Source organism: Trachemys scripta, chromosome 1, assembly GCF_013100865.1.
Source record: "Trachemys scripta elegans isolate TJP31775 chromosome 1, CAS_Tse_1.0, whole genome shotgun sequence".
Lineage (NCBI taxonomy): Eukaryota > Metazoa > Chordata > Testudines > Emydidae > Trachemys > Trachemys scripta.
This window is the reverse complement of record NC_048298.1, coordinates 95,308,209-95,332,312: the sequence shown is the minus strand read 5'-3', so window position 1 is coordinate 95,332,312 and position 24,104 is coordinate 95,308,209. Positions and strand designations below refer to the sequence as shown.

General features: G+C 41.5%; 2 protein-coding genes across 5 annotated transcripts in view; one reads left to right on the top strand and one right to left on the bottom strand.

The window, feature by feature from the left end:
• Positions 1–16,958, top strand: part of PWP1 (PWP1 homolog, endonuclein) — a gene marked incomplete in the record, with an annotated part of 32,222 nt that extends 15,264 nt beyond the window's left edge. The window contains 7 exon segments of the mRNA XM_034778052.1: positions 2,487–2,583; positions 5,860–5,921; positions 10,361–10,472; positions 12,023–12,113; positions 12,965–13,086; positions 13,416–13,521; positions 14,627–16,958. Of these exon segments, the coding sequence (XP_034633943.1) occupies positions 2,487–2,583; positions 5,860–5,921; positions 10,361–10,472; positions 12,023–12,113; positions 12,965–13,086; positions 13,416–13,521; positions 14,627–14,724 (688 nt within the window).
• A 2,809-nt stretch (positions 16,959–19,767) lies between these two features.
• Positions 19,768–24,104, bottom strand: part of PRDM4 (PR/SET domain 4) — a 54,155-nt gene continuing 49,818 nt past the window's right edge. For 2 of the 4 annotated variants that reach the window (XM_034778012.1, XM_034778018.1), the window contains 3 exons: positions 23,320–23,634; positions 21,556–21,724; positions 19,768–20,279 (listed from right to left, as the gene is read on the bottom strand). In XM_034778012.1, the coding sequence (XP_034633903.1) occupies positions 19,976–20,279; positions 21,556–21,724; positions 23,320–23,634 (788 nt within the window). In that variant the 3' untranslated portion in view covers positions 19,768–19,975. The remainder of the gene's footprint in view (positions 20,280–21,555; positions 21,725–23,319; positions 23,635–24,104) is intronic. The other 2 variants (XM_034778011.1, XM_034778013.1) reach the window with 1 other exon arrangement.

Sequence of the window (24,104 nt, the reverse complement as noted above, 5' to 3'; positions counted from 1 at the left end):
CTGGATGTTAGAAGGGCATTAATCTTCTACTTAGATAGGACCCAGCAATATAGGAAGTCACCTAAGCTCTTCATTTCTTTCATGAATAGATTCACAGGGTTCTCGATTTCTACTCAGAGACTGTTGAAGTGGCTATCTGGATGTATTATTATCATCACTTGTTACGATACTGCAAGCGTTCATCCCCTCCTTCCCCCCCCCCCCCCCCCCCCCCCCCCCCCCAAAAAAAAAAAAAGGGTGATAGCATATTCAACTAGATCACAGGCAATAAATATCTATGGCATTACCAAAGTATGTACCAGTATCTGAAATATTTAGGGCTGCTACATGGGCTTAGGTGCATATGTTTTCAAAACATTACGCCCTGGTCCAAGCTGTCAGATTCAATGCAGCATTTGGTTCTGCAGTACTGTTGGCAGCATGGGATTCTATTCTGAAGCTCCCTCCTCCATCAGGGGAAACTGTTTGGAAGCCACCAGAAGTGGAGCAACCATCAGGACAGTACTAGGAGAAGGAGAAGATGAGAGTGCTCACTTTGTGCAGTAACAGCGGTTCTTCAAGATGTCTATCCCTATGGGTGCCACACTGCCCGCCCTCTTCCCCATCTGCTTTAGACTGTTCCTTAGGGGGCGTTTGGGTGGAGAAGGAACTGAGGGCACTTTGCCCATACACTCTATATAGCCTTGGTATCCAGCATGAGGAGCACATAGGGTATGTGAACAGGCCGAATGGGCACTGCTAACTGAAAATCTCTGATCAAGGGCTCAAGAAGCACATGCGCACCTGAAGTGAAGCACCAATAGACACCCACATCTCAAAGAACCGCAGTTACTGGACAAGGTGATTAACCCCTTCTTTCTATCACCTAGGTTGTTTTTCAATAACACTATTAGTACAGGATCCTCAGCCAGGGTCTTGTAAATGGCTTTTCCAATTAGATACAGTATGATCTTTTCCTCCTGCTGCTAACTCTCTCTGAGGATACACTTGTCAGTTCTGCATACTCATTTTCAGCAGCTGTCAGCAATCTCCTCTTGAAAACTCCTGGTTTTATCCGGATATTACAGATGAAAAAATTCTCCTGTAGATATTCACTGAACATACAAGAAATTATTAGATGTTAATTGGCCATGTGTGGTCTAAAAAGAATGAGTCAAATGACTATGGTGAATGTAAGAAATTATTTAGTGATGGCTCAGTCAATGGTACTCAGTTTGTCTGCAGTCGTTCAGCCTTTATCATGGCTAACACCAGCAGCGTGTAACTAGAAAGTCACTTTCATGATGACTAAAAGCAGCTGATCTTTATAGGAGTAATTTGAATGACCTTGTATAATATTAAGCCCCTGTGTACGAAGCTGAATAAGTGATTGGCATTCCTGGTTCTATAGTGTACTGAGTAATATAACCTTGTTGACACCAGTGGATGTTGCAGGAAAAACGAATCCTGAAATGCAAAGGTTGGGTGCAAGTCAAGAACTCAAAGAGCGATCTTAGTGCAGCATTTTAAATTGTATTTTAAAAAGTAAGACAAGCTATGACAGCTGCCTACAAATCGCTTTCTGGCTGAAGGGCCTCACTGGCATTATTTGTAAAATGTCCTTGTAATCTGTACTGTGCCTTTTGTAAATTTCCCCTCTGTGGCGTCGCTTTGGGGGAACAGTATTTTGGAGGAATGTTAGATGTCTTTCAGTCAAGAACTTCATTCTAATATGGAAAGTGGGGGGAAGGCTTCAAACTGTGTGTTAGATTTTATAATTTAACACCTTTAGACAAATAAGGGTGATTTTTGTTGTGCATTTAATAAATCTCTGACACTGCTGCTTGGGCTTTGTCTGATTCAAGTTCTTAGCTCTGTATTTAAAGCCCTTACCACCATTAATTTTTAAATATGAAACGAGGGCCCAAATGTAAAAACCTTGCAAGTAGCTCCTTTGACTTCAGTAGGATGACTTGTTAGAGTAAGATACTCTATGAGGAGAGTTGCAGGTTTGGGCTGTTAATTTAGTTAGTGGAGAGTCTGAAGAGGAAAGTACTTGCCAAAAATGGGTTTGTTTGTCTCTTAGCTATGTCAATACAATATTCAAATCTATACTGTGTAGCTCATATTTAAAAACCCCATCTTAAAATGTACAGAAAGGAATAAGTCCTCAAATGTCTTAGTTATATCACTGGTACCATATAATTGACGGGAGAATATTTCTGGGGGGAGGAGAGTGGGGAGAAACACACAACTGTATGAACAGTACACTAAAGGTATATCCCTTCAGTGCAATAGTGGATTTTCTGTTCAGAAAATTGTAACACATTGCTATTAAATACTGAATGTTATATTCTTCTGCCAGATTATCTTTTATGCTTGAAGATTGTAGGCTGAAGACCTGGGCTTACTTGAAATCAGAATCAGGCTGTGTATTTATGACTTAGGGCCACTATTTGTTCACATATATGTAAATGTCTAAAGCTTTTGCTTTTGTATGTTCTTAGAAATGTGTTAGCAAGTGCTTCAGCTGACAACACTGTAATTCTGTGGGATATGTCTGTGGGTAAACCGGCAGCGAACCTTACTTTACATATGGACAAGGTATGTGGATATTGTTATATTTCTTCTGTTGTAAAATATAGAAAAAAAACAAACTGCAACTTATTACGTTGAAAGCTTAGTGGCAAACACTAATGTTGCAAACCTGCTTTGGTTATAACCACCATGTCAAACGTTCATAATTTTCTGAGTGAATCACTTTTGTGGATTACACTATTTGGTCTCTGTCAAAATCTGATTTATTTTATCCTTTGGAAAGTTTGAGAGAATATTTGACTCAGCTTTTTAGGGCATCTTAAAATGCTTTTCATCTAAATGTAACCCCATGACTGTTTTAAGACAATGAGAAGCCTAAAAGTGCTGTCATAAGTGACAGAAGAATCGACCCGCAAGAATGGGCTAGATTGTCAGTAGTTCCTTTATAGGACAATGAGTAATGGTAACAATGTTTCTAGCACAGGTACGTTTTAATTAGGGCTGTCAATTAATCGCTGTTAACTCACGTGATTAACTCAAAAAAATTAATCGCAATTAATCGCATCGTTAAACAATAGAATATCAATTGAAATTTATTAAATATTTTGCATGTTTTTCGACATTTTTAATGCATTGATTTCTGTTGCAACACAATACAAAGTATACAGTGCTCACTTTATATTTTTATTACAAATATTTGCACTGTAAAAATGATAAAAGAAATAGTGTTTTTCAATTCACCTCATACAAGTACTGTAGTGCAAGCTCTTTATTGTGAAAGTGTAATTTACAAATGTAGATTTTATTTATTTATTTATTTGGTTAGATAACTGCACTTAAAAACAAAACAGTGTAAAACTTTAGAGCTTACAAGTCCACTCAGTCCTACTTCTTGTTCAGCCAATCGCTAAGACAAACAAATGTTTACGTTTATGGGAGATAATACTGCCTGCTTTTTATTTACAATGTCACCTGAAAGTGAGAACTGACGTTCGCATGGCACTGTTGTAGCCGGCATCACAAGGTATTTATGCACCAGATATGCTAAACATTTGTATGCCCCTTCATGCTTCGGCCACCATTCCAAAGGACACGCTTCTGTGCTGATGACGCTTGTTTAAAAAAATAATGCTTTAATTAAATTTGTGACTGAACTCCTTGGGGGAGAATTGTATGTCTCCTGTTCTATTTTACCTGCATTCTGCCATATATTTCATATTATAGTAGTCTCGGATGATGACCCAGCACGTTGTTCGTTTTAAGAACACTTTCACAGCAGATTTGACAAAATGCAAAGAAAGTACCAATGTGAGATTTCTAAAGATAGGTACAGCACTCAACCCAAGGTTTAAGAATCTGAAGTGCCTTCCAAAATCTGAGAGGGATGAGGTGTGGAGCATGCTTTCAGAAGTCTTAAAAGAGCAACACTCAGATGCGAAAACTACAGAACTCAAACCCCCAAAAAAGAAAATCAACCTTCTGCTGGTGGCATCTGGCTCAGATGATGAAAATGAACATGTGTTGGTCCACTCTGCTTCAGGTTGTTATTGAGCAGAATCTGTCATCAGCATGGACACATGTCCCCCTGGAATGGTGGTTGAAGCATGAAGGGAGACATGAATCTTTAGTGCCTCTGGCACGTAAATATCTTGCAACACCAGCTACAACAGTGCCATGTGAACGCCTGTTCTGACTTTCAGGTGACATTGTAAACAAGAAGCTGGCAGCAGTATCTCCTGCAAATTGTAACCAAACTTGTTTGGCTGAGCGATTGGCTGAAGTAGGACTTAGTGGACTTCTAGGATCTAAAGATTTACATTGTTTTGAATGCAGTTTTTTTGTACAAATTTGTGTTTGTAAGTTCAACTTTCATGATAAAGAGATTGCACTACAGCAGTGGTTTTCAAACTATGGGTCGCGACCCAGTACTGGGTCGCAGAATGTAAGGCACTGGGTCGTAGCTGCTCTGGTCAGCACCGCTGACTGGGCCATTAAAAGTCCCATCGGCAGTGCTGCCCGGCTAAGGCAGGCTAGTCCCTACCTGACACCACACTGCACCCCGGAAGCGGCCAGCAGCAGGTCCGGATCCTAGGCGGGGGAGCCACAGAGCTCCACACACTGCCTGCGCCCCGAGCACCAGCTCCTGGCCAATGGGAGCTGGGAGTGGGGCGGTGCCTGCAGGCGAGAGCCGCATGGAGCCACTTGCATGCCTCCGCCTAGGAGCCGAACCTGCTGCTGGCCGCTTCCAGGGTGCAGTGCAGTCTGTGGTGCCATGACAGGCAGGAAGCCTGCCTTAGCACCCTCACTGTGCTGCTGACTGGGAGCCGCCCGAGGTAAGCCCATGTCCCAACCCCGTGCCCCAATCCTCTGCCCCAGACCTGAGCCCCCTCCCAAATCCAGAGCCCCTTCCTGCACCCCAAACCCCTCATTCCCGGCCCCACCCCAGAGCCTGTATCCCCAGCCCAGAGCCCTGACCCCCTCCCTGCACCCCAACCCTCTGCCCCAGCCCTGAGCCCCCTCCCACATCCTGAACCCCTCATCCCCAGCTTCATTGGGTCGCGAGCATCAACAATTTTCTTCAACTGGGTCGCCAGAAAAAAAGTTTGAAAACCACTACACTACTTGTATTAGGTGAAATGAAAAATACTATCTTTTGTTTTTTACAGTGCAAATACTTGTAATAAAAATAAATATAAAATGAGCACTGTACACTTCGTATTCTGTGTTGTAATTGAAATCAATATAGTTGAAAATGTAGAAAACATCCCAAAATATTTAAATAAATGGTATTCTATTATTGTTTAACAGCGCGATTAATCTTTTTAATCGCTTGACAACTCTAGTTTTAATATATGGCACCTAGATATTATGATGACAGGTGCTTTAGAAATACTTAGCTCTTTTTGTAATTAAAATGTGAAAATTATTAATATAATCCCAATCATCTAGTCAACGTAGATCAGTAGATCACTGCTCTTGGAAAACTGCTCATGTCTTTTTTTTTTTTTTTTGTTTGTGTGCATGCATAGCTATACAGTTGTTTTGTCCAACTGGAAGCAGATTTTTTTTTACCCGCCCCAGCTTATTTTTTGAAGATTTTTGGCAAATCATGTATTTCTAGTTTCACCTCTGGTGAGGTCCTCTTGGAAATCTAAAATATACAACTTCTATATTGCTAGATGCATACTCTGCTTTGTGAAAAGGTCTTGAGTGCCAACAAGTGTAACAGAGTTATATGGAATAGTGCTATACCTTATCCTGCATGACACTGACTGAAACAGATGTCCTGTATGTATTTTAAATCCCAATGTGTGTTTCTAAAACTTTCAATGTCCTTATTAGGTCCAGACACTACAATTTCATCCATTTGAAACACAGACCCTTGTTTCTGGATCTTATGATAAGTAAGTGGGGAAATATTTGCTTTTTGCACTATTGTAGGTGGGTCTGGTAGCACCACATTTTATTCAGGTTGCTGGATACTTCCTATTCTAAAACCTCATTTTCTGTAGCTTATAACTTTGCCAAATTTTAACTGTTTGGGATGAAGTTTTCCATGCCAGGTGTCTGCCTCATGCTAATTCTTAATTAATTAATTCAGCCAGAATGTTTTGGCTGCTTCCAAAAACGAGGTTAGGGGAAAATATTTTCCCTTGTCAAATAAATAAATAAATAAATAAGTAAAAATCCTGGCTACATTTTCTTTGTAAAGCTCTAGCGATCCCATGCTTTGGATCAGGTACTTGAAGTTTGGCAGTAGGGGGTGGCCTTTGTCCCAGGAAGGTGCATTTCTTCATTCCCATGAAAAACAGCCTAAATCTGGTCAATTTATATGCCTTTGAACAATTGCAGTTCACATATGCTCAGTAGAGACTTCTGTGCTCTTGTTGTTCCTCTCTCCATTAGGCCTAGGTAGCACACATGAGGAAGTAAGCTGATTTGAATGAAGAAGGGACACAAACCAGACCTATGGGAGGTATAGATTAGGTTCATGAGACCTATGGGAGATTGGGGGGAGAGGACTGAGTCGGGGGACTATCTGGGCAAGCAAACTTGGAGCTAGTGGATTGGAGGGAAGAAGATGTGGCGAGGGGAGAACAGATCTGATGGGGAGCTGGGGTGCAAAAGGAGAACTGGGAATGGCTGGACAAAGGGCCTGGGACAAGTAGCCAGGAGAGGGATATAGGGGGCCGTGGGGATGAGGAATGTGGAATGTGGGTTGGGGGAGGTGACAGGAGGCATGAGAGTGACAGATTGGCTAAGGAGCCAGGAGGAGTGGAATTGGGAATGGGTGTGGATAGTGGCTGGAATGGGCTATATGGAATGGTGAGGGTAGGACTTGCGGCCAAGGTGACTGGGACTAGGATGAGAACCCTGAGGAATGGAGATAGGGACTGGGACAGAGACAGAATTGGAATAGGGACAGGTTGGAGAGGATGGGGCACAGGGGATCATGTTTGAGGGGAATAGGCAGAAGTCTGTGCCCCAGACCAGACTTTTTTCCCCAGAGCTTGGAATGGAACCCAAGATTCCTGAATGTCAACATTCCTCATCTGTCAGCAAATACACTGGCAAAGTGTCCCATCCCACTCTAATCTTGGTCCACATAGAGGATGATAACCTACTATTAGCAGTTACTGTTAGCTCAAGTGGCAGATGTCTCCACAGTGGAGCTAAGGGTTCCAACCCTGGCGATGGATGAGCCATGTCTGTCAGTGCGATACTACATGATGGAAATTGGGTGTTTTTAGTTTGCTTTTTTTTTTTAAATGTAGGAAGTTGCACAGAACTGCATAAAAAGGCCTTTATTGAAGTTGAAAAGTAAAGCACTCAGAAGTTCAGACATGCTAGAATGAAGGTTGCCTGTGCAGCCTGAGTTTGGCTCCCCTGTGTGTCTGCATTATGGTACAGTCTTCAATTATATGATCACATACTATTTTTTCCACAAGATGCCTGCCTGACTTGTTACATGGGATGGACCCGATCTGGGAATGAATTGGGATTTTGTAGTGAAAGAGACTTTTGTCTGTAGGATGCCTGTTTCATTTCTTGCAGAAATTGAGAGCTGTGTAGTAAATGAAGCAGGGAACTGCATGAAGAGCAAAGATGGTCTCAGGTTGAATGCTGCCCTGGAAAATGGGATTCTATCCCTGGGTAATAGGAATTCTATCCCTGTGTGAGTTCCTGTGTGATCTTGGGCAAGTCACTTAAGCCAAATATTTCACAGATTGCCACTAATTGTATATTCCTCATTTCCTGGATGCCAAACTAGAGACCCTGGGGTCTGATTTGCAGAAGTGCTGAGCACTCATAGCTGCAATTATAGTCAGTCGGAGCTGTGCTTTGAACATATTAAGTGCTATATCATGTTAACTACTCTGAAAAATCAGGTTCTATATGTCTCAAATAGAGCACCCAGAATGAGTAGATACTTTTGATATTCATTTCTCTGTTCCTCACATCTCCATCTGTAAAACTGGGATAATACCTCCTCACAGAGATGTTGTGAAGATAAATTAATGTTTGTGAGGTACTCAAATACTATAGTGATGAGCACTATAGAAAAGCCAATGAGCAGATTCTCTCTTTGGAGCAGGGGTTGAACAGTGTGTAGTAAATAAGGCGTGAGGCCACCTGCTGCACCGTGAGAAGACAAAATATTGAGTAGCTGCTCGTCCATTTTGTGCACTGCATAAGGCGCAGGGGGCCTGTGGAAAAAATCAGATGTGATCATGTCTTTAAAGACTCTTTCCTGATGTGTGCTCACAAGAGGGCTGAATTAAGGTTGCACAGGCATTCTGCCATTTCCTAACTTTTGAGTGCTTGACTTTGTGACCTTACTAATGTTCTTTTAATGTAGTTTTTTGTTTGTAATATATAAAGGGACATAAAGTGTTTATAGGGGAATACAGAGGTTCCCGCTTTGGTGTATAGTCACTTCGCTGTTTCTTAGCTATACTTCCTGCGTGTATGTTTTCTGCTAAAATACCAGTCATCCTGTTTCAGTTATTAATTTATTTAGGTATCTCTTAGCAGGTCTTTGTTTCCAAAGCTTGCATTTGACTACTTCAGAAGGACCTGTTCTCATATTTGTCTGAGAGGGGAGTAATTTTATCTGATTTATGGTACCCACTGTAATTTCATTTGTTCACCGTAACTGCTTTTTCCTGTCAAATTTCTGTTCTAGTTTTTAATGCTTTCCCTTTACATTACCACATTTAAAAATGTATCCAAGGCAGTCACCCCTTTTCATTTGCTGCATTTAGCTTATCTTAGAAATCTTGTACATTCTCTTAAAATATTTAGCTGGCCTCTGGGATGGTTTTGAGTCTGCTCCTATGTCCAGTCTCCCTTTTTTTGCTGGGGCAGACTTCACCAAGTCATCTGCAGACAGTCCTCCAATGCCATAAACACCTGTAAAGCATTGTACTGATTTCCTTAAAGTATCCTGTGACCTAGAAGTAGTTGAAGGCTTCTAGAGGGTGTTTGTTGAAATGTGCTTTCTTGACATAAAAGTCAAGGAAATCTATTAAAAGCTATGCTATAGCTAAAATTGTGCTTTTCTACTGTGTGATGGAAGACGTGAGGCTTTCAGAAGAATGTTTGTTTGGGCTTTTTTATGTTTTTGTTTTTAAACTACAAGATAGTGTGGGAACAGGTTACATTGTGGGTATTAACTTAGTTGAAGAGGTTTCTAAAGCTATGGTGTCTCTTTCCTCCTTCCAGGGGTGAAAGTAAGCCGGTACGGGACGGTAAAAAGTATTCGCCAATACCGGCCCGTACCCCGCTGGCTTTAAAGCAGGGTCCTTTGCCGCAGCAGTGCTTTAACGTCGCTGGCCCTTTTGCGTCCCCCGTCGGTGGTCCTGCGGAGTCCCTTAAAGCACTGCCGCGGCAAAGGACCCTGCTTAAAGCGCTATCCCTTTTGCCACTGCGCCCCTCCAGCCGCCGATTGCGTGGGGGCGGGGGGAAGGAGCAGCTGCCCTGGGGCTGCCAATTTAAAAGGGCCTGGGGCTCCGGGTGTTGCAGCAGCGGCTGGAGTCCCGGGCTCTTTAAATCACTGCTGGAGCCCTGGGCAGCATGGGCCAGGCAGTGTGGAAGGGCTGGCTGAGGGACGCTGACCCCAAGCCCCGCCCCTTCTGCCCAAGGCCCCACCCCTTTTGGAGGCCGGAGCCAGCCCCCGTACTGGTAAGTCTTCGGCTTTACTTTCATCCCTGCCTCCTTTCATTAACATCAAACAACTTCGGCATGCTTGCTGCCACTTGAAGAGTTTCTGCCCCATTGGGCTCAACACAAGAATTATCAGAGTCCCACATGAGCTGCTCATTCTCATCTGCTCTCGCTCGTTTTAAATATAGGATCTCCCCAGCCGCTTCTAAAGCTTAATTTCCTGTTTAAAGCATATTTGAAAATACACACAAGATGCATTTTTCATAAATTGATTTCCTAACTAATATTTTATTTTCTAACAAACTGGTTATTTGAAACTAGTAAAATGAAATGATGTATGTTCATATTGAAATGATACATTCGTGTATAATCCTGGCCCCTATGCGATAGTATTTCCTATGTAGTGTAGTGATTGTATTGGAATTCATCTGCCTCATTTAGTCTCAACAGAATGGCACTTGTACCCACAAGAAACACCTTGGTGCATAATATAAATCCTTTCTACCCCTTTAGCATCATCTTTTATTTGCTTTTTCAAAAGTGAATCTGAAAACCTAAATATTTCCTGTGTTTTGAAGCTGCTTCCATTAAAATTCATGAATAAATTAGTGAAAACATTGCTAGGTGATGATGATCAAACAAATTTCATGAAATGTTGAGATGTGATTTCTTCTAGGTCTGCTGTTCTGTATGACTGTAGAAGTCCACAGGATAATCATCGAATCTGGCGGTTTAGTGGACAGGTTGAGAGAGTGACTTGGAATCATTTTTCACCCTGTAACTTCTTAGTGAGTATATATTGTATATTCTTTCACCATACACTTTTGGCTATCGTTGCACTTTACCTGTTAATCAAAGATAAATGTGTAGCTATTCAGCTGTTGTCACTGCTATTTCATGGACTGAGTTGAGCTACCAGCATTTTTCCACCTTGATTGATAACCCACTAACAATTAAGAATACTGATTACTTATGAATTTGGTATCTTTTTTCACATGAATGCAGTTACACCATCACTAAGCCAATTTGCGCTGTTTCCTTATCACCCTGGAGACTTACTTCTTAGCCATGTTTCATTAATTTCTGGTGGTTGAAGCAGATTTTCCTCTGCTGCAGCCCTGTTACATCTCACTGTTACCCTGTACTGATATGTTACTTGCTCAGGATTTTTATTTCAAAGATTTTAAGTGTAGATGAGACAACTTTAATTTAATTCCTTACTTAAGCACTAGAAGGCACTGTCTCACAAGTGTAGCTGGGCAAAAAATACTGAAATTTTAATGAAAAAACAGGGTTAGACAGGAATTCAGTCTCCACATCTCATTCACTTCTTCACTTACAATCACCAAAAGTGACTTGCATTTCATTACATTTGTGAAGTAATCACCTTTTTGCTAAGACCACCAACTCATTTTGCATAGATCAGACATCAGATAACTTTTCAGTTACTATTGACCGGGGATAGATTTGAAAATCTATTTCTTCGTAGTTAATGAATTTGTTTTATTGTGAGTACAAGTAATGAGGCATAAAAGTCAGAAATAGGCGCTAGAAAATATTTTATTTTTCTTGTAACTAACTTCACAGACTATATTAGATTCAAGCAAAATATCTCACCACATGCTTCTAGTAGCATTACTGACCAAACTCTTCAGATCAGAACCTCTCCCCCACAGTTCCATGGCTATTTCCTGTGTCTTCTCAGGTGTAGAGAATAAGGTGGGCAGGGAAAAAGAGAATGGCGTCTTGGGGTATTTGCCCCTCCTTTTTTATAGTTCCTCTTTGAAAAGCATTTCCAGCTAAGAACCAGGAGATAGGCAGTCTGCTGAAAGAAGGAGACTCAATGCTGTTTCTTTGTTGAGATGCAGATCTCTTGGTCCTTGCCTCCCTTCCTTGTCAAAGACTTGTCTGGGAAATGTACTTCAGTCATGATTTTAGCTTATGTTCATAACTTTACATATAATGTTGCTATGTGCACTTTACCTTGATATTACTGATCAGCAAGTTGAGTTTTCAAATGATACATCACAAGGCATACCTTATACAAAGGTTATTACAGTAGTGCATAGGGTGTGAACTCAGGGGTGTTTTCCATCACATACCCCATTACCTAGTGTTTGAGTCATACAGCATGTCAGGTGTGCAAGCTATCTAAGTGCAAGCTTAATCAAGCATAATTTCTTGTTTAAGAAATGTGTGTTCATCTTGTTCAGGATACTATAATATAAAATCTGAATTTTATTGGATTTTACAAACTTTAGATTGGATGCTTAATTCTTAGGCTGTTTCTCGTGAATTGATAGGGCAATTTCTTTTGACAATGTAATGTTTTCCCCAGGCTAGCACAGAAGATGGCTTTGTGTACTGTCTAGATGCTCGTTCCGATAAGCCACTTTTTACTCTGAAGGCTCATAATGAGGAAGTATCTGGTAAATTTTATATCTTCCTTTTATATTTAAAATGTGCCCATTAATGTGTAGTTGGAATAAGTCTTTTAAATAGTTAAGTGAATATGAACTTGTTTGAGAGAGGCAGCCTTTTGTTTAGCAAAAACCTTTAGTACTAATCATGGTAGCTGGCCATTTAAATGGCCTCTTGGTCGAGTTGTATTTTAAGGGATGCATGTTTTGACCATAATGCATTTTTCTCCTAGAATTACATGAATAAAAATGGCAAAGCAGATCTCACTGGTTTGGTTCACATTCTTGAATGAAGTAGTTTGCATAAAATTATTCCTGCATGAAGAGGATTCTGCAAAAACAAAAAAAATCCAAAACACCATTGATCTTTTTTATATTTTAGTTTTTTAGATTAATAATCTCTCTCACACTCTGGATCAGTGATTATTAATACTAATACATACACATGCTGCAGCTGCCTCAAAAATGAGCACATAGTCTGGGATAACAAAAAGAGGTCTCGCACTCATAGTTGAAAGAGGAGGCCATGAGGCTGAACAGTTTTCAGAGAAGCCATGAAGTAAAGAATTAGCAGTTGGAAGGAGAGGATTGAGCCATGATTGAAGTCCAAGAGGTCCTGGTTACTGCCAGAGGAGAAAGGGACACTGAAGGTTTTTTCACACCCAGAAGGATCCCTGCTTCTCCCACTAAGTGCGCGGGGGGGCGGCGGGGTCGCAATGTTTCTATTAGTCTCCACACTGCTTCCTTTAAGGCACATAGAGACTGAGGTTCTTTCGACTTCCCTTTAAAATGTTACACAGGGAAGAAAAATATGTAACAATTAAATGATGATTTTAAACTGATCTGTTCTAACTTTTCAGGACTCCAATTAAGCAGTCAGATCAAAGGGTGCCTTGTGACATCATCTGCTGACAAATATGTAAAAATTTGGGATATACTGGGGGACAAACCAAGTCTGATCCATTCCAGGGATATGAAAATGGTAGGTAACTTATAGGTCATTTCTAAGAAAGTTTACTTATAAACCATGATTAATAGAGCTCACTTCTGATTTTAACCAGGCTTCATTGTCTTGTTCTCCTTAACACTTCAGATGAATTGGGCATCTTGTCCTGGGTACTGTTAGTACATCACACAATTCAACACACGACTGGCAGCCTCTGCTTTAAAAATATCCAATTTTTACAAAATCAGTTTTCAAGAGGCATAGCAAGGCCTTACATTTGTTTAACTTGTTCTGTCAAGGTGTGTTAAGGTGTTTTTTTTTTTTTTTTTTTTTTTTTTACATTAAAACAATATTTTTTCCTCTAGGGTGTTCTCTTCTGTGCAGCTTGTTGCCCTGATTTGCCATTTGTCTATGCCTTTGGAGGGGAGAGAGAAGGGCTTCGAGTCTGGGATATAAGCAGTATTTCTGCAGGTAACATCATCTCATTATTCAGAGTTTCAGGATTCTATTTTTTCTCCCTAATATACTGCATGTCCAGTAATATATCAAATGAAGCAACAAGGCAGTTGTGAGAGAACTGCAGGCTTCCGGTGGGTAATGAAGTGTGTCCAGCATCCTGTTACGTTGTTCTGCTGCTAACTGTGTGCCACGCACTTTGGGTAGATTAGTCTCTGCCCTCGTGAGGTTTCAGTCTAAGTGGAATAGATGCCTTGATCTCATGCTTTGAAATATGGCATTGCACTCTCACAATGAAAGTGTTGGAATCCTGCTTCTTTTAAAAAAAATAAAAAAGGGTATCTTCAGATTCTTAACAAAAATCAACTTTTTTGAAGTGAAGCCTCCAGTGTTTGTTAAAAATGACGTATTTTCTTTCAATGTGTATACAAAGGTGACATTGGTATAGCTTATTCTTTTCGTTTCAGTCTGATGTACTTTTTTTTTTTAAATGCTGGCTGCATGGCTGAGGTTGGGATCTTCACAGTTACTTTTTATATTTTGTCTCTAGAACCCACCGGCTTCTAATATGCAAAAAAAACCTTTTGGCTGTGGTTTGCAACAGTGGGAACTGGCTTTGGCCGCATGCCCAATTGTATTTTTATCATGTGTAATAAACGGTAGTGATGTTGGATCTACCTTTTTAAAGCCATACAGAAATCAAATGAAAATCTAAACCCTAAAACCAGAATTAAATTTTAAGCATAACACGTTATGCAAAACTTAGCCTATCTCCAAGTGTGAATAGATGGATACCACTTAAGTACATAGGAAACAACCTGCCTTTCTCACACTTATCTTCAGATAGAACAATCACAGACTATTTGCAACATGACCACAGAACAGCAGCCAGTGTCTCTGTGGGGGAGAAGTACCATGCCTTCCTCTTAATGTATTTAGTTAGGATAATTCCTTTGTTTTGAAACATAAAACTTAAACCCTCCTGGTTTGGAAAAAAAGCTTTCAAGACTCTGTTCGACTAAGTTTAAGGTTTCCATTTCATTACTGTAAACCATGCTCTAGCTACTGTAGTGATCTTCTCTCCAGGATACTAGCACTTATGTAATCTCTTGTGTTGCAGTGAATGAAGTTTTTGGAAGCAGAGAGAGGTTGGTAGCTGCCAATACAAACTCTGCAACTAGCAGCTCCTTTGCCAGCAGTAGCAGCAAAAGTCCATAAGCAGAAATGGAATCATGACGGATCAAACCTCACATAGATGGTATATAAATGCAAAACATCAATCCAGAGTATACTTTGGGACTACAGTTAATATGTACTCTGCACCCACTGGTTTGGAAATGTTTATGGAAGTGTATCAAGTTTACTGCAATCTGCAGCTTTTTTTCATCTTGTGGGAGGAAAACATGGTCTTGTGGTTAAGGCACAGGAGTCAGAAGTTATGGTTCCTGCCTCTCACTGACTTGGAAAAGTTAAGTGACTGCCTGCACCTTGCTTTATCTAGCACTGAAATGGGGATAGCACATCACATTTTGTTTGTAAACTTCACTTGTAAAGTGATGTATCTTTGGCAGGAAAGCACTGTGCTGCTGTAGAGTGTGTATATAAAGGATTGGAATGAATGGATTTCTTTAGTTGCAACTGAAAACTACTTCAACTGAAAATTGCCATAGTACTTAAGTCAAGGGCTGAACAAAAACTCTTTTAGTGTAAGTAGTCAAACAATGCATAAGTTCCCCCAGAATAAGCTGAGGATGGTCTGTTTCACAAATGTCCAGTATTGCTTTTGAAAGATTAACATCTTACTTTAAATCTCTTAGAACAGTGTTTTTCAACTGGTAGATGGCAACCACTAGGGGGAGGGAGGTGAAAGGCAATTGGGAGCCGTTAAGCATTATAAAACTACCATACAATCTAAAGCAAAGAAAATCTCACTCCCTGTACACCCTTACCCTTCAACGTCAACTGTTCTGTAAGCTTCTCAATACACACAAATGACACAGGTTTATTGTTGTGATATTGATACATTTTCCCCCCTCTCTCCTAGTAAATGGAAGGGGGTTGTAGAAATCTTTGGCTGTGAATAATAGGTCACCATCCTAAAATAGTCTTAGAATATGAAATAGGCCAGAGATGCATCTTAAATCAGCCACAGGCCATGGCCATTACACAAAGTTTGGGATATTCTTTAAATACAGTATCTTAGTCTACTAAGATTTAAACACATGCAGCTAACACACATTCTTATTAAACTGGAGGGAACGCAGAGAGGGCTTTTAAACAGTCTAATTAGGTTTACCTAATTATGGAATGGGTTAGGATAGCAGTAGCTAATGGATATGAAGTGTGCATAATGGAAAGCTGTACCTGGCGTGTACTTAATCTTTAAACAACACTGTTTCAGTGTGTCCTATTTTAAAATAAGAAAGACACAACAAAGTAAATCCTGCCAGGATAAAGATAAAAAGGGGGGGTTGTACTTAGCCCAGTGCTGGCTGCCTGTGGTGGAGGACTTGCTGTCCTGTCCCAAACTCTAGCTTGCTGATTAAAGCAGGAACTCTGAAAACATTTCAGCTTTGTCTGTTCTTGCCATAGCTTCCTCCCTTGCCTTCAACCTACGTGCTTTAGTAGTTCTTCTTGTGCACTGCAGCGGAGTGCAGATCACTGGGTTTTTCCCTCAAGTAATCTATCCCTACCCTATAATCTTGACTCCAGCCACCTTCTTAAAATATCCTTCTGTCAGTTAGGTTTGGTTGCCAATATCTCACAGTAAAGTTTCAGCTCCTGGGATGATGATCTGTGAGAAATTCCGTTTCTAGTTCCTTTTTAAAATGAGGCTAGACTGTGCGGTATTTTGTTTGTTTTTTACCAGTATACGCCCTAGTGTGGTTGTAATTACACAAAGGTGACACGCTGCTTATTTCCCCTTCCCATATGAGAATAATTTTGTACATACTAGGGCAGTTGTACTACTTTAGCTTTATCAGTATAGATAAAAATTATTTTAAAAAAACAAATGGAAAACTTTTATTAAATTCCATATTCCTTGGGCTGGTGCCTTTTTTTAAAAAATTGATAATGTATATTTGAGCCCCCAGGAGCTGTGAAAGTACTGTATTGTCAATTAATACTATCATGTTTTTAGCTAATTTTATTGTAACTTTTGGAAGGTGGGGGGGGGAATCAATCACTATGTAGAATCTGCTTTTGTTTGTGCACCCAGATTCAGTTAACAAGGGATCTCCTTTTGTACAAGTAAATTTTACATTCTGCTTTTCAAGGTATGACATGTAGAAGTAGTTGCTAAGTGCCTGTTTTCAAAATCTTTATGGTTAGGCAGGGTCTGTCGTTCACGTAATGGAGTTCTTGCTAATCGTGTGCTCCTTGAGTGGCTGAGATGCAAATTATGGTATTTCTCTAAAGCAGTTGCGCCTGCTGTGCTTACTGTAAAAAAACACCGTGACTTTTTTCAGAAGGGAAGAGTGTGCTGCGCTTCCAGCTTTGTTTTAATTTATTTTCCAGTTGCTTTTGCCATGTAAACATAAGCCCTAGTGGCAGCATGACAGGTGCCTAACTGAGGGCTGCAGGGAAATGCCTTGCTCTACTCCTGATCTGCAGATGGGACTTCCTCTCCTAGAGCCAGGCAGCTTCAGCACCTAAGCTATTGCTTGCAAAAATGTGAAGTGCCTACCCACCTCCCCCCAAAACAGTCCTGGAGTGGCTCTGCTCCCTTATAACTTAAGGGTTAGGGTACTCAGAATGGACGTGGGAGATCCTGGTTCTGATGAGATGGGATTTCAAGGGGGGTTCTGTACCTCCTGGCCAAGGGCTCTCGTGCTTGTTGAAAACATTCTACTTTAAATCACTAAATAAATATTACTTAGGCTAGAGAGAGCAAGTGCTGCTATAGCCTAGTACATAGGCCACTCAGCTGTGAAGGGGCAGATTCCTGCTCACCGCCTCTCTCGGGTCGGGGGCAGGGGCTCTCCCACATCCTGAATGTATATCCTCACCCCCTGGCCTGTAGGTGATAAGAAAGTCTCCTTCCTCACCCTCCGGGTGGAGCTAAGCCTGCCCAGAGTACACCCATCCAGCTGTGAGAGACAGGAAGATCTGATTTCCCCTGGTTTCATAATCATGCTGGGGCTGAGGTATAAAAGACATCCAGCTGCCTGCCCAGAGTCAGAAACTTGACAGTAGTTTAGATGGAAGGTGAATGGGGGATTGCAGTCTGACCCCTCAGTCTTCCTTACTTGCCAACTTTTGTAAACAAAAACCCAGTAGATACTAATTTACACAGATTTGCTGCCATGGTGCCTGTTTGTCTGGGTCATGCCTACTACATGCATTCACACAGTACATCCTTTTCCCACTCTCATGCTCCTTACATATACCCTCCGTCCCTGGCCCCTCCTGCTGTGTACCACAGCCTGAATATACATAGTCAATCTGTTTTCCCCCCCACACCCTTACCTAACTGTGATCAGTTCAGTGGTTACTCTTTGCATTTTCACCAAGATCTGTACAACATAAGGGGCCTAAAAGGGCTGGAGGCATATCAGCAAAGTCCCTATTCATAGTGCAAGTCACTCTATTCCTCAACTGTGGTATCTGATTGTTTATACCATCAAACTCTTTTTTGCCAGAGGAAGCTCTACGGTTTGGTTATTCTTAAGTCTTCTGTTAAGGTTCAATAAGGACATGTGAAGACTCCTATGCACTGCTACAGACTAGGGACCAAGTGGCTAGGCAGCAGTGCTGCAGAAAAAGACCTAGGGGTTACAGTGAACAAGAAGCTGGATATGAGTCAACAGTGTGCCCTTGTCGCCAAGGTGGCCAACCATGTTTTGGGCTATATAAGTAGGGGCACAGCCAGCAGATCGAGGGACGTGATCATTCCCCTCTATTCGACATTGGTGAGGCTTCATCTGGAGTACTGTGTCCAGTTTTGGGCCCTACACTACACGAAGGATGTGGAAAAATTGGAAAGAGTCCAGTGGAGGGCAACAAAAATGATTAGGGGGCTGGAGCACATGACTTATGAGAGGCTGAGGGAACTGGAATTATTTAGTCTGCAGAAGAGCTGAATGAGGGGAGGATTTGATAGCTGAAAGGGGGTTCCAAAGAGGATGGATCGAGATTGTTCTCAGTGGTAGTAAATGACAGAACAAGGAGTAACGGTCTCAAGTTGCAGTGGGGGAGGTTTAGATTTGGTGAAGCACGGGAATGTGTTTGCTATGGAGGTGGTAGTATCTCCTTTGTTAAAAACCTTTAAGGTCAGGCTTGACAAAGCCCTGGCTGGGATGAGTTAGTTAGTTGGAGATTAGTCCTGCTTTGAGCAGGGGGTTCTACTATGATTCTTCTCCATTACTTGTGAAGTGCTTCCTTTGCCATGCTCTATGTTAAATTCAACCTACTTCACAGGCTCTCAGCACCCCTTTTTTTTAAACTGGCTATGAAAGGACAGTTTTTCAAAATAACGTTTGTGTATGCTCTTTAACTGCATGGGGAGAGTACCCCATCTGATGGGGAATGCTCCTACCAGCAAGCCCTACAAAGGGTAAGAGTGTGGCAATGTTGACACACACTGAGGATGTACATTTTTCCATTATGGTCTGGAAAAGCACATTAGAAAAGAGCCACATTTTAATTTTTCCAAAAGGAAAACAGATTTTCATTCCATAAATACATTAGCAGCAAACCCTCCAATCATCACCAGCACTTCAGGTGGGTAAGATTTACAGCTTAGTAATGAGTAATATATACTATCTGGACAATTTCAAGCCTCTGGTGGTCTGAAAGCCAAGTAAACCCATCAAAACTTAGCACATGTGGAATTAAGTAGGATCACTACATGCCTCATCTCTTGAATTGGAAATTAAAAGGCAACACTTAGCTGAAAGCCAAATGTTGGTCTCCTTTACAATTTTTGTGGTCAGGTAATTGCTTTATCCACGTTGAGTACTGATTTCACTATTTTTTAACCAAAGCATTAATTTGTACTTCTAGAAGGAAAGCTGAGAATTTGAATGCTCTGTGGCTCAGAGAGAGAACACAAACCCCATTGAATTAAAGTGTCAAAATACACAATCATTTTTCTTTTAAATCCCCAACATACTTTCATGGCTTTGGCAATTCAAGACTGTCTCACAGGTTCCTATGGTAACCAAATCACATTTTTGTTTCATGATTCTTCCATCCAAAGAATGGAGCAAAGTAACTTTGTCAGTGTTTATGAGCAAAATATATGAAAGACAAGAGTCAGTCTGTGCACAGTGTATTTTTATGATCTCCTTACTGGAAACTGTTCCTTGTCAACAGATAAGTGCGTTATCCATTCTCATTCAGAGTTTTAGCCAGAGGGCTTATTAAATAGGGATATAATGTTTCATTGATAAAAACATGATGCTTGGGGAAAGGGGAGTGACTTTTCCTCCCCAATTTTACATCTAAAGTTTTCCTCCATCTTTTGTCACTTATGGCCAGAGAGTGAGTCATCTGTTGCATACACTCCACTGTTAATCCTACAGTCTTCAGTCCTCTCTGACTCTATTAGTTCTTCCTCCTCTGAATCCTCCTCTTCCTGGGCTGAGAGACTGGATGTGGGGCCTTTACAGATTTTTAGGTGGCGAGTGAGGTGGTATTTGGTTAGATAAGCCTTGGAGCATTTTTCACACACATAGTCCCTCTTTCCTTCATGGGAGTTGAGATGTTTCTTCAGGTGATTTGTCCTCAGGAACAGCTTGTCACACCTGGGACACTTGATCTGCCGTTCTCTACAAGGGATTGAAAAAAAGTCAGATTTTCCTCATGATAAACAAGTCCTGTCAATTATAGTTGCAGTGTAAGTGATTAGAGGAGTATGGGGAAATGGGGTTACTTTAATCACTGTTACAATGTGCTTCCTAGTTTAAAGGAACCAGTTTGAAAATGATTTCACATACGGAGTGAGACAACTGCACAGGGTTTGCAAGCAACTGTGTGCATATAAAGGCTACATATCCTTAGTGTAGGTTGCTTTGTCACAGTGGCAATAAATCCACTAGGGCCAACAACGGTACAGCCTCGTTATAAATCAGGATAAAGTTCTTCTGGGATAGAATTCATTGACCAGAACAGTTTTGTTAACCAAAACTCGATGCTGGAGCAGGAACTTGAAATTTGGCAGTATGGTTACCCTGGTACCACGGATCGGCCTGTTGTTCCCAGGAACTGTCCAAATTTGGCCAAATTATTTCTTTGAAAAATCTCTGTTCAGTAGACACATTAAGAGTTTGGCAGCTAAATGCTCTATAGATTCTGTCTGCACTGCTCCACACCAGGGCTGCTGGGGGCTGAGCATTGGTGCTCATGGCCAGCTGCTGATATACCAGAACTGGGAGCAGGGAGACTGCCTGCCCTGTGCTGTCCAGTACTCCCCTGCTATCTCAGACACTGGAGAATAAATCGGCCTGACAAATGCACAAAGGACAAGAACTGGGAGGGGGATGGGTGGAGGAATTAGATTCAGACGAGCTCAGGGGGCAGGGGAAGAGAGATTGGATGAGAATCCCAGGGTGGAGACTGGGACTGGTTGGACAAAGACCAGGACAAGGAGTTGATATGTGAGAATGCCAGTGAGGCTGTGGCATGATTTCTGATTCTGCATGGTCACACTGGAACTTGGAGAGTTTTCAGATGAGAATGAGGGACGAAAATCAGTGGATTACCTTCCTTCCCAAAACTGAGGGTTGAGAATGCTATTACACTATGCAAGCAGGATGATTTGGGTTTTCTCTGTAGTAAGAAAAGCAAATTTTGCAGAAGCCTTAGAAGGTTCGATGGTAGCTTTCCTGTCAGAATATTCCATCCTCAACAGATGGCCAACACCACAGCCATCCTAGAGTCGATCAAGATGCACTTCCCCATAACCTAGAGTGATATTTATTTTCTCTTGAATCCAGATTTCTGAGTGAGTTCACAGAGTATTCTATATTGTCCAGATCTGTTATTTACTCCATAGGCCTGGTCTAGACTTCCTGTTGGTTAGCTGCCATACTTAAGATCACTTACTGTGTGTGAGTGAGTACATGCTGTTTGAGGTCCTGCCTCCGCATGAACAGCTTGTCACAGTAATCGCACTTCAGGTTCTTCTCCCCGGTGTGGATGACCATGTGCGATTCCAGGTGAGCCTTTTGGGTGAACGACTTGTCACAGAGGGCACAGCGATAATTTTTCTGACCTAGAATTGCACACACACACAGTGACAATGACGTCTACAAAAAAAAAAACCCCATCAATCACTACAGAAAAATCTTTCCCTGAAACAGATTAAGAATTCACCTGTCTATTCCTGCAGCTCTGTTCCAATCTCAGCATGATGACCTATTAAAACAACAGTCTCGGCTAGCCATGCAAGAAATCAAAATTTGACACCTGAGCTCAATTCAATCACTCCAGAGCTGGGAGCTTTATAAAGAGGCAGGACACCCAGATGCTTTGTTCAGCCAAAAGGTCTTTGCAATTGCAACATAAATAAAGTAAATCTAATGAACTATTTGTATAATCAAATATTTTAAGCATGTTGGGGTACATCTGATTGGAAAGTCCTCTAACTGTAAGAGTGCTGTCATTAAGAGTTTAGTACTGGATCTTAAGACTGGTATTTCAGGGTTAAGAATTGGGACACTGAACACTCAAACAGTGCCTGGGTCCTATTCCTGGTTTGGCCACTGGCCTTCTGGGTGACCTTGGGCAAGTCCACTAATGGCTATTAGCCAAGATAGCTGACTGCCAGATGCTGGGACTAGACAACAGCAGATGGATCAGTTAATAATTGGCCTGTTCTGTTCATAGCATCTGGAATTGGCCACAGTCAGGAGACAGGATACTGGGCTACATGGACCATTGGTCTGCGCCATATGGTCATTCTTATGTTCTTACATCCCTGTACCACTCTGTTCCCATTTCCCCATCTGTAAAATGGGGATAATGATGCTTACTTCAAAAACTCTGAGCTATATCGATGAAAAGTGCTATATAGGAATTGGGAATTATTACCACCACCAGGTACCCATTTAACTAAGGCAGTCTGCAAAGATATTTACCTTTCAATTTCCTGCCTTAAAAAAAAGTTTATGTAGTAAACAAACCTACTTTGTAGCTCCTATAGTCCTATCATGTACAGCAAAGTAATTTATCCTAGGATTTAGGGCTGAAGCCATAAACCTCAATCAATATAATTGGTGCCATCCACAGGCTGACAGCTTATTTAGATTTAACCTCTGAGGACTGAAGAGTCTGGATAAAGGCTTGGTTATGTCCCTCAATGTGATTAAACCAGTGACTGAGGAGTTACAGCTGGCACAGGTGGATTACTGTCAGTTACCACCTGACAAGTGTTCAGCAGTGTACATGGAAATGAGATGGTGGGTCTTAGTCCAGTTCCTAGTGAATAGGTGTCCACATCACAAAACCCCCAACATAACTGGCACTCATGTTAGCAGTCTCAACTCATAGGGTCAAGAACTGAATGGACCTGGACTGTTACTCTCTCACTCCATAGGCAGTTCCTGGATACTAAGGTGCTGGAGGCCTTATAAGTACCTGGAGAGAGAGACAGTCCTTCTAGGTCAAGGCCGAAGCATGTAGAGGCAGTAGCTGGGGTAAGTCTGCATTGCTGCGGTATGTATAGGGCCTATTTTGTGAATAAACAAAGGATTTCAGTCTCGGGGGCTGATAATCGGGCACCTTTTGCCAGCAGTAAGTTTACTTCAATTCAAACAACACTCTTTGTGAAATGGCATCTTAAAGTGTGACTCAGGCCATCTGCCTTACCTGTGTGTATCTTGAGGTGAGTCCGGAGGTTGCTGGGATCGCTGAAAGCTTTGCTACAGAAATCGCACTTGTGTGGCTTCATGCCCATATGTCCCATGAAATGGACATGAAGTTTGGAAGGAGAAATGAAAGCTTGGGGGCACATGGAGCACTTCCACTTCCTTTCCTTACTGTGGCCCGATCCATGGCTGCTGCTGTGCCCCTGGCTGGGGAGGTGGTTATGGATGTGGCTGCTCAGATGGGCCTTAAACTCTGTGTAGGAAGTGCATTCCTTTCCACAGTGACAGACATGCACATCTGGGTGTTCAGGGACACCTGTAACCCAAAAGCATTTCTTTTGATTAGAGACACCATTCCTTCACACACTCAAAACATTTGCTGGCCGACTGCATAACATGGCTGCATACCTTCCCCAATTTCAAATCAAGTTTTGTGGTTTTTCTACAGCTTGTTAAATTGAGCCTTACGCTTGCTTCAAAGGGTATCAACAGACTACAGTGGGTTATGGTACCTGTTCTACCCAAGAACCTTGAGAACACCAACTAAAGTTATTCATATGCTACAGGATGGATGAACTGCACTTCAAGTGAAGTAATAAGCTCAAAGGATAAAGGTCTGGGAAATCAGAATTCTTTCACTGACTCAGTCACTCGCTGTGCTACCTTGAACAAGTTTCTGTGCCTCAGTTTCCCCATCTGTAAAAGGGTGATACTGATTCTTATTCTCCTTTGTAATGTGTTCGGGATCCTTGGGTGAAAGGCATTATATAAATGCAATATATTAAT